This window comes from Monodon monoceros, unplaced genomic scaffold, assembly GCF_005190385.1.
Source record: "Monodon monoceros isolate NGI ecotype Baffin Bay Population unplaced genomic scaffold, NGI_Narwhal_1 Super_Scaffold_16, whole genome shotgun sequence".
NCBI classification, from domain to species: Eukaryota; Metazoa; Chordata; class Mammalia; order Artiodactyla; family Monodontidae; genus Monodon; species Monodon monoceros.
In genome coordinates, this window is record NW_021703772.1 from 60,445,347 (window position 1) to 60,455,462 (window position 10,116).

Consider the following 10,116-nt stretch of genomic DNA (forward strand, 5'->3'; position numbering starts at 1 on the left):
GCCTGGGGAAACCGTCCCAAATGTGGCCTTGGGAGATGGAGCCCAAGCCAAGCACAGCCCCTCATTGTTTACTTAGGGAGGCAGAGAGCAGAGGGCTGGCTGCTGAAGCAGCTGGAATTTGTGCAGTACTGAGGGTTCTGGGAAACAGAGAGGCACAAGGCCTACCAGACAGCAGCTGGTGCAAGGCTGAGAGCTGAATAGAGATTCCAGAGGTTGCAGGGCTGGGAGAAGTTGAAGTCTTAGCCCAACCCGAGTAGATGGACCTCACTGAGCCCCACAGGCATTCAGTGGAATAAGAACTGAATAAGTGGGCCTTCAGTGGAATAAGAACCACGCACATGCAGAGCAAAAATGGGCAAATTAAGACCTGTGAGCCAAACCCGGCTCACTGTCTTTCTTATAAATAAAATTTTATTGGAATATAGCTATGCTCATTTGTTTATATACTGTCTATGCTGCCTTTGTACTATATTAGCAGACTTGAGTAGCTGCAGTAGAGACGATAGGGCCCACAGAAGTTTAAGATATTTACTATCTGGCCCTTTATAGAAAAAGTTTGCTGAACTCTGCACTAGAGTAAGAGCCACGCTCTAGTACTAAGAGCAAAACAAACAGATCCACCAAGGAAGAAAACCACGCCTGGCAGAACAGCATAATCTCCACAAGGTATTATCCACTTGGGAAGAAGATACAATTACATATATGAAGCACAGAAAAATGTGATCCACAGTCAAGAAAAAAAAGTCAATAAAACAGAAAAAGACCCTGAGATCACCCAGATGACAGATTAACAGATAAGGACTTTAAAACAGCTGTTATAAATATGTACGTACAAGTACTTAAAGGAAAAGATGCACGTGAGTAAACAGCTGGGAAACCTCAACACAGAAATGGAAACTGTAAGAAAAGAACCAAATGTAAATTCTAGAACTGATAAGTGCAATATATGAAGAAAATTTTAAAGGCTCCTGGCTTTTGGAGATACATAATGAAAAATCTACAGATGAAATTATATATCTGAGATGTGCTTCAAAATAATCCAGTTTGGGGAGGGGAAGTGGCTGGGGGTAAAGATGAAACAAGAGCTGCCATAAATTGATGACTATTGTAACTAGGTGATGGGTATGTACTGCTCTCTCCACTTTTCTTTATGCTTGAAATTCCGCACATTCAAAAGCTAAAAAAGAAAATCCAATCTCTACAAGAAAAAACTGTTTTAACTGAAAAACAAGATAATGTTCAAATGAAGCTTTGCATATATCTTATTCTCCTCCCATCTTGCCAAATTCCCAAAGATACATAGCATCCACTCTGCATTTTCAAAGATTCCCAATGCTTGGGGAAAGTGAACATTTCATAAAAACTGTGAATATTTATGTAGGTGAATGCCATTCTCTCTTTCTCTCTCTCTCTGTATGTTCTACACTTTGACACACATGGATATATCAATATTTGATTTCACAAAATAAGATTAAATTGCTCTATAACTTGCATTTTCCAAATAATATATGTTGTGAATATCATTCCACGTCAACAAATAGAGGTCAACACCTTTTTTTTTTTCTTTTTGGTTAATGACTGCACAGCATTCATCATTGAGGGTCTACGTGCCTCAATGTGTGTATTAAAGTTCGTAATTTCAATGGGAGACAGGAACTATGCGTTACAGAAAGCTATTTCAAGCAGAGGGAAAACATAAGAGCACACATGGCTTGAGGGACAAGTCTGACTTTAGGGAATTCAGGGTCATGATTTGATTGTTAAGTATGCTTTAATTTATGTAGTAACAAGCCATATCATAACAGAGTTTATTTGTACTTGTATTAAGGTACTTGTTAAAAAAAATCATATAGCAAAAATCCATCTCCATTCTCAGCTATCAACATGAATAGAGTTTAAGTCACAGGAATCTCCTTATTAATAGTATTGATATTTTCCAAATCATCCATGGCCTGCATCCCAAAAGATGATTTCTAAGTTGGTTTGATGAAACTGAGGATACATTTTCCTACTGAATCTATACAAAACAGTAAGGATCTCAGGTCAGTTGACAAAAGTTTAAAGTACCTAATTTATTATGTAATATAGCCCCTCCCCTACCTGGAGGTTAAATTTTTGAAAAACCACTATCATAAGAAAATTCTTAGTGGAAGAATCTATGGCCTTAGAGTCACAAATGAACAAAAGCACTTGTAAAAATTTGTACATTTGTTAAAAAAAGACAAGAATAATAAAATATTAGTAGCATTATATGCATCTTAAATTACAGTAATGAGTATATATAAGTAATTTCCAGTTACCATTCCTTGATCATGGAAATCTTAAAGGTGTTCCTTTCCTATATTATAAATTACATAGACATTTTGCTTTGTTGCAGAGAATATGCACAGTAAAAGAAATTTTTCCCTTGGGTCTGGTCCCATTCAAACATTTGATATCTTTCGTATTTGCTTGGTTGGTTTTTTCTTTTATACAGTTTTAAAAAAAAAGGTTTGGAAAATAAAAATGCTAACTTCTCAATGTATAAAATTCAAACACATCAATTATAAAGAAAGTAAAAATCAGTACAATCTCACCATCTGGAAATAAAAGCTATGAACACTTGGGTGAGCATCATGCTAGATATTTCTTTGGGCATATATATGTATAAGGAAACAAAGATACAAACTTTATGTAAGTGGGATTTACTGTTTTATACCAGCCTTTTCTCCTCTATGCATGTCCATGACTTTTTAAGTCTACAGTATATCTACATCATCTTTTTAATGGCTGCACAGCACGCCATTGCATGGATAAACTATAATTTATTTAGTCATTCTCTTACCAATGGACATTTCAGATTATGGTGAATATTTCCCAATTACCATTATTATAAAGTGACATTCTTATTTATCCAACTTTGTACACTCATCTTATTGTTCTCGCAGGATAAATTCCTAAAAGCAGAATTGTTAGGTAAAAAGTATGTATACCTTACACCTTGATACACATTGCCACACAGCCCTCTGGAAAAGCCAAACTATTTCACACACCCACCAACTGTGCCTTTCTTAGACTTTCTGCTGGACTTGCCACAATCTGCCCCCTCTCCTCTCACTGGCATCAGTTCCCTCCACATGGATTGTGGAAGGACAGCAGGATAGTGATTAGGTCCAAGGGTTTACTTCCATCAGCTTCCTTCATCTCTCCCATGACTACACTGCTTAAGCCTTAAGCACTTCTCTTTCAGATTTCTTCCCTTCCCCCTCCCAACCTCTTTTTTCTAATTATCTCCAGTAAGTCTGACTCACAACTCACATTACCTGGAATTCTCACAGTTGCCCAAAAAGGTATACAGAAGTAACACTGCCTTAAATTAATCTTGGAGGGAGATGGACTATAAAAGGGGGTGGGGGCAGGGAACAAAGTCACTAACTAGGCTGGTCATATGACAAAAACTGACATTTTGAGATAAATTATTCTTTAGGCCTACCATATAACTTTTGTGAACAAATGTTCCTACAGGAGGTTGCAGTCTGAAAGGTCTTTCATTTGGTTATGAAACTGAGTGCTTACTATGTATACACATTGTATGCCAGGTTTTGGGAAGACAGAGATGAAGAAGATAAGATTCTTGTCTCTAAGAAGCTCCCATTCTAGCAAGGGAGATGGAGGTGTAAACAAATACTTTTCAGATAAGTGTGCATACTCTGATACAGGGTAATAAGCGTTGTGATAAAGGCATGCCCTGAGTGCTATGTAAGCAGACTGGGTTAGCTTAGCCTGGGCAGAGGCAAATACAGCTTCAAAGGAGAGATGGCATTTAAGTGTGGCCTTGAAGGATGAATGGTTTGCTGGGTGAAAAAAGACATTGCAGGCAAAGCAATTAAGGAGGTACACAATGGCGAACCTTAGCAGAGATATGAGGTTAGGAAACTGGCAGGACCTAAGGCTGAAAAGGTAAACTGAGGCAAGACTGAGATGGTGCTATCCTTCGATGCTGAGGGATTCAGACTATCCCAGTAATGAAGAGTCCCCAGAGGTTGTTTTAGTAGGGAAGCGTCATAATCAGATCTGAATTCTAGAAAGACAGCTGGCTGTGGGGAAGAAGGTGGACTGAGGTGGAGACCAGTTACAAGGGATGGTAAAGAATTATACCCAGACCATGCAGAAAACTGGAGGCATCCAAGAAATAGGATTTACTGACTCACTGGACACAGACACTGAAGGCAGTGGTGGGGACCAAAAACCCTTAAATACTTACACTTAGGTACTGCCTGGATGGTGATGCCATTAATGGAGACAGAGTATATATGCGGAGAAGCAGATGTGCAGGAAAATATTCATTTCCATTTTGGACTTGTTGAGCTTAAAGGGCCTGTGAGACATCTAGGAAAAGATACCTAACAGAGAGCTGGCATTCAGACCTGGTGTTCAGTTCCAGGGGATACTCTGTTGATTTTTAAAAACTGTATAGATTTGACAGTCATTGAGGTAGGTAAATTTGATTGCTGACAACCAAGAGAGGAAACAGGGATGAGGGCTTAGAACAGAATCCTGGGGAACACTAATATTTAAAAATCTAGAAGTAGAAGAAGAGCCTAGTGGAAGTCTGGGAAAATCAGAGAAACAGGAGGCAAGCCAGGAGAGACTGGCTCAAAAAAGGAACAAGAGTGTAAAAGAGAAAATATGCTCCCTTCCTTGCCTTCACCATTCCTTCCCATACTCACTGGGCAAAGGATCTTACGTGCCAGCTTCGAGAGCTGGAACAAAGATTCTAATAAAGTGGCAACTGGGAGTGAGAGATTAAGCAAGGACAGAGCTCCTGGGGCCCCAGGGTAGGGATTTTGCACCGTGATCAGGGATTTAGTGTCAGTGCTAATACCAGGAGTACCTTCATCCCTAAAAGGCTCTTGTTACCTTCTCTCTACCTTCCAAGAGACTAATCCATCCTTTCCCCTTTCCAATGTCACTACTTATAGTTTCCACCCATCCCTTAGCCCATGATAGAAGAGAACAAATTTGGCCAAGCTGCAGGGCTTGCGGGATCTTAAGCGGGATCTTAATTCCCTGACCAGGGACTGAACCCATGCCCTCGGCAGTGAAAGCACCCAGTCCTAACCACTGGACCGCCAGGGAATTCCTCAGAAGAGAACAAGTCTTAACAGCCTCTCAATTCAGTAGGCTCTTCAGCCAGGTACTGTGCTTATTAAGATACACATATAGATAAGACATGGTTCCTGCTCAACAAGAATTAACAATCTAGTTAGGAGTGGGGATGGAGAGAGGAAGTAGGTAACTACTATATAGAGGGTGTACTGTGATTAAAGCTACAATGAGCTGGAGAGTCATGAGAGAAACCTTATGCCCTTCTTAAGAGGTTAAAAAATCTCTTCTGGCACTTCCCTGGTGGCACAGTGGTTAAGAATCTGCCTGCCAATGCAGGGGACATGGGTTCGATCCCTGGTCCAGAAAGATCCCACATGCCACGGAGCAACTAAGCCCGTGCGCCACAACTACAGACCCTGTGCTCTAGAGCCTGCGAGCCACAACTACTGAGCCTGCGTGCCACAACTACTGAAGCACGTGCGCCTAGATCCCGTGCTCCACAACAAGAGAAGCCACTGCAATGAGGAGCCTGCGCACCACAACGAACAGTAGCCCCCGCTCACCACAACTAGAGAAAGCTCACACACAGCAACGAAGACCCAACGCAGCCAAAAAAAAAAAAAAAATCTCTTCTTCCCATTTTCCAAGAGGGAAAGGTGCACATAGATGCTGACGATAAATCCTGGCACATAAAGACTTACAGTGGATTAATTTACATCAATCTAAAAGGGTGAAAAGGAGGAAGAGAGAAAAGAGAGTACCCTTCATAAATTTACCCTTCATTTTCAACCCTGGGGGGCGGAGAGCAGGTGGTACAGGACAACCTGTCTGCAATGCATAATAAAAGTAATTATGAATAATCCATAAAGGGGCCTTTCCCCATCACTAAATGTCTTCCTGATGACATATTTTCCCTCCCTCTTCTAATCAGAAGATCCCCCTCTTCTAGTCAGAAGATAACCCTCTTGTGGGGTATAGTGGGATGGGTTACTATAGCTATTTCTGTAATAGCTTTTTCCAAGACTGTCTGAACCACCATTTGTCAAAATCATAAGTCACAAAAAAGATGAATATGGAGCTTCCCTGGTGGCGCAGTGGTTGAGAGTCCGCCTGCCGATGCAGGGGACACGGGTTCGTGCCCCGGTCCGGGAAGATCCCACATGCCGCGGAGGGGCTGGGCCCGTGAGCCATGGCCGCTGAGCCTGTGCGTCCGGAGCCTGTGCTCCGCGACGGGAGAGGCCACAGCAGCGAGAGGCCCGCGTACCGCAAAAAAAAAAAAAAAAGATGAATATGTTATTTCTATACTCTGCAAAGAGATTATATACATATGCATACATATATGTGTGTGTATATAACACGTGTGTGTGTGTGTTTTGGCTCCTCCTCTACCTTGACTATCTGCCCAGATCCTCTTCGCCATTACCTGCAGTGCACAAAAAAGAAGTCTAAACGCCATTATTTCTTGTCAAAGGAGGAAACAGAAAAAAAGTAACTTGATTAGTAAACAGAGTTTGGATTGGAACCCAGATCTTAAGAGATGTAAATGGGTGCTCTTTTCACAAGGCTGTACTCTCACACTGGCCTCCACTCTCCCTTCCAACCAGTCCAAAATACTGCCTACATCACCTTCCCTTTACACATCTCTCACCTCATATCTTCCTGTGGCTCCTTAGTCATCTCCACTAACACTATATTACACTGAAAGACTGAGGTCTATCTGCCTACCAACCTCCTCCCTCTCTAAAAACATCTTCCTTTTTACTTCTCACACATGCTCATCATACTTGTCCTGTCTCATCTGAACTTTGCACACTGATTTCTGTGAAGAGACCATGCCATGCAGGGCAGAGGAATGAGCACTTAAAAAAAAAAAAAAGAAAAGAAAAGAAATCAGTGCCATGTTCAAATGCCCATTTTGCCCCTTACAATCTGTGCAATCTTAGTCTTATTACTTAACCTCTTTGTCTCACTTTTCTCATCAGCAGAGAATAATGCCTAACTCACTGGGTTTTAAAAGGTAGCTAGCATATGTTAGGTGCTTAACACAGTATCATGTACTTCAAAAGCACTTAATAAACGGTAGCTATTTACTGTGAAAATAATATTTGCCTCATAGGACTGTTGTTCCTACATGCCTGAAACCTAAATAGTCCTTGAAAATATTTTAATTTCCTTCTTCCCCCATCCTTGAAACTTCCTAGTTCTTTCCAACAAAGATTCAGAAACCGGTTCAAATCCAACAAAGATTCACCTGCAAAAGTATTTGCACATTTACTAAAATCTCACCACTCACACAAGAGTAACACCTACTGAAAGCTAGCCAGACAAAATTTCTCCTCTTCTTAACTTTAAGTCAATGGAAGAGAATAATCACATTTTGCAAGTTCCCCAAAAGACGTGTTGAATCATGCCAACGGATACAAGTTGCTTTCTCTGCGGCAACTGAGGGTCGAGGCGCATTTCAGTTACTGTAGGTTCATTGCTCCGCCTCAGGAATAAAAGAGTTTGCTACAGCAAACACACAACTGACGTGGGAGAAGAAAACCTCAGACAATGTCCCATAAATCTCAAGGAGCGACTGCAAATAGATGCCACGCAGTGACGTGATCTAGGCAAGTGACAAATGAACACTTGTGGGTATGTTCCTGTGGCAATGTGTCATCGTGTGTCTGCGTCTGTCCGCAGAACTGAAAGCACATTCGTGTGCGCCGAGATGTCTGATCGCGGACGTGTATTCCTTTGAACCCGACTGCGTAGCCAGTGAGCGACAGTGAGAAGCCCCGCGGAACTGTCCTCCAGGTGCTTACCTCTCCGGACGAACAGGTGGACGCCGCTGGGCGCCGCCATGTTGGCGTCGGTCACGTGGCCTCGGGCTCTCGCCCCCTCCTCGCCCCGCCCCGCCCGTTGGAGCAGTCCAGTCGCAGCCGTGCCGAAGACCGGAGGCGCCGAGGCCGCCAGAGGGAGAGTGCGCGTGCGCGGCGGGAGCTGACTGCGGGAGCCCAGGCGGCGGAGCGGCTCGGGCACCGGGGCCAGTAGGGGAACCCGCGGCCGGCCGAGCCCGCTCCGGCCGCGAGAGACGGGCTCCAGCCGCGGTTCGCGCGCTCGCTCTGAGCCCCCGCGCCCAGGTGGGATGGAAGAAGCCTGTCAGGTAAGCGTGGTATCCAATATTTGTAGCATCAACATTTTGGTGCATGGAAACGTAAAGTTGGGAGGAAAAAATAAAGCACAATCTAGCGTTCAACATAGCACTTTGCATCGTCTGCTCTTTGTTGCAAATTATTTCCCTGGATTCAGTTGAAAGGTAAAATTTGGTTCAGAGTCACCAGCTGCCCCTTTGCTGTCCCAGAATCTACATTACTCAGCAGAGACAACAGACAAGACAGGATCTGTGTGCAGCTGCAAAATCTATTCTGGGTACCAGAGTGGGTATATTCAGGGGACTTCTCCTTCCCCAAGGACACCTCGAGCTCAGCGGTATTAAGTGGAGTCTTAATCCTAAATTTGACTTTTAACAATGAGAGGATGACGTCTGCCAATTGCGCTGCCGAAAGATGAAGGCTACAGAAGGCCAGTTATGAATCAAGCGAGGGAGCTGATGTATTCCTAGTGATGACAGTGTCAATTTTTACCAAATTCGCTGTTCCTCTTATCTGCATTCTGGGGCATATTTCCATTCTGTCATGGACCAGGTATTAATCATCTTGGTAGCCTGGTACCCAGCAAAGAACCTGATATTCAAGGAATGTCTGGTGAAGGAATTGAACTCTGCATGGACCCAGTCAAACCAAGAATGTAACAGTCTCCAAATGCAGTAAAGATTGATAAGGATTCTTGGTGAACATGTGTGATGTCTGCTAATTAATATTTAAGAATTTAATTTAACTACACACTCCGTGAAAAACCCAGACAATTCAGAAATGATTTTTTTTTTTTTTTTTTTTGGTGCTACGCGGGTCCCTCACTGCTGTGGCCTCTCCCGTTGCAGAGCACAGGCTCCGGACGCGCAGGCCCAGCTGCCCCGCGGCATGTGGGATCTTCCCGGAGCGGGGCACGAACCCGTGTCCCCTGCGTCGGCAGGCGGACTCTCAACCACTGCGCCACCAGGGAAGCCCCCAGAAATGATTTTTTAAAGAAAGGGTAAATCCCCTTCCTCACCCTCTCTACACACCACAATCCCACTATTTAGTCAGCCACTGTGTGTGTCACTCCATGCCTTTTACAGGCAAATATGTGTAAAGATTTTAAATGGAATCACATACTTACTGTTGCAACTTGCTTTTCCACTCATGAACATCAAATCTTAGAACACTTAGAGCTCATTCTTTTTAATGACTACATAGTCCTGATGTTTTTACTTTTTTTTCCCACATCTTTATTGGAGTATAATTGCTTTACAATGTTGTGTTAGTTTCTGCTGTACAACAAAGTGCATCAGCTATATGTATACATATATCCCCTCTTGCGTCTCCCTCCCACTCTCTCTATCCCACCCCTCTGGGTGGTCATAAAGCACTGAGCTGATCTCCCTGTGCTATGCAGCAGCTTCCCACTAGCCATCTATTTTACATTTGGTACTGTATATATGTCAATGCTAGTCTCTCACTTCATCCCAGCTTCCCCTTCCCCACTGTGTCCTCAAGTCCGTTCTCTACGTCTGCATCTTTATTCCTGCCCTGCCACTAGGTCCATCAGTACCGGTTTTTTAGATTCCATATATATGCGTTAGCATACGGTATCTGTTTTTCTCTTTCTGACTTACTTCACTCTGTATGACAGACTATCCCTCCACTGGGTATGTACCCTGAGAAAACCATAATTCAATAAGAGTCATGTACCACAATGTTCATTGCAGCTCTATTTACAATAGCCAGGACATGGAAGCAACCTAAGTGTCCATCGACAGATGAATGGATAAAGAAGATGTGGCACATATATACAATGGAATATTACTCAGCCATAAAATGAAACAAAATTGAGTTATTTGTAGTGAGGTGGATGGACCTAGAGTCTGTCGTACAAAGTGAAGTA

General features: G+C 42.9%; 1 protein-coding gene across 1 annotated transcript in view; it reads right to left on the reverse strand.

Annotated features, from left to right (window-relative positions):
- Positions 1-8,332, reverse strand: part of METAP1D (methionyl aminopeptidase type 1D, mitochondrial) — a 78,309-nt gene extending 69,977 nt beyond the window's left edge. Inside the window, 2 exon segments of the mRNA XM_029226059.1 lie at positions 7,896-8,043; positions 8,045-8,332. Of these exon segments, the coding sequence (XP_029081892.1) occupies positions 7,896-8,043; positions 8,045-8,332 (436 nt within the window).
- Positions 8,333-10,116: the final 1,784 nt, after the last annotated feature.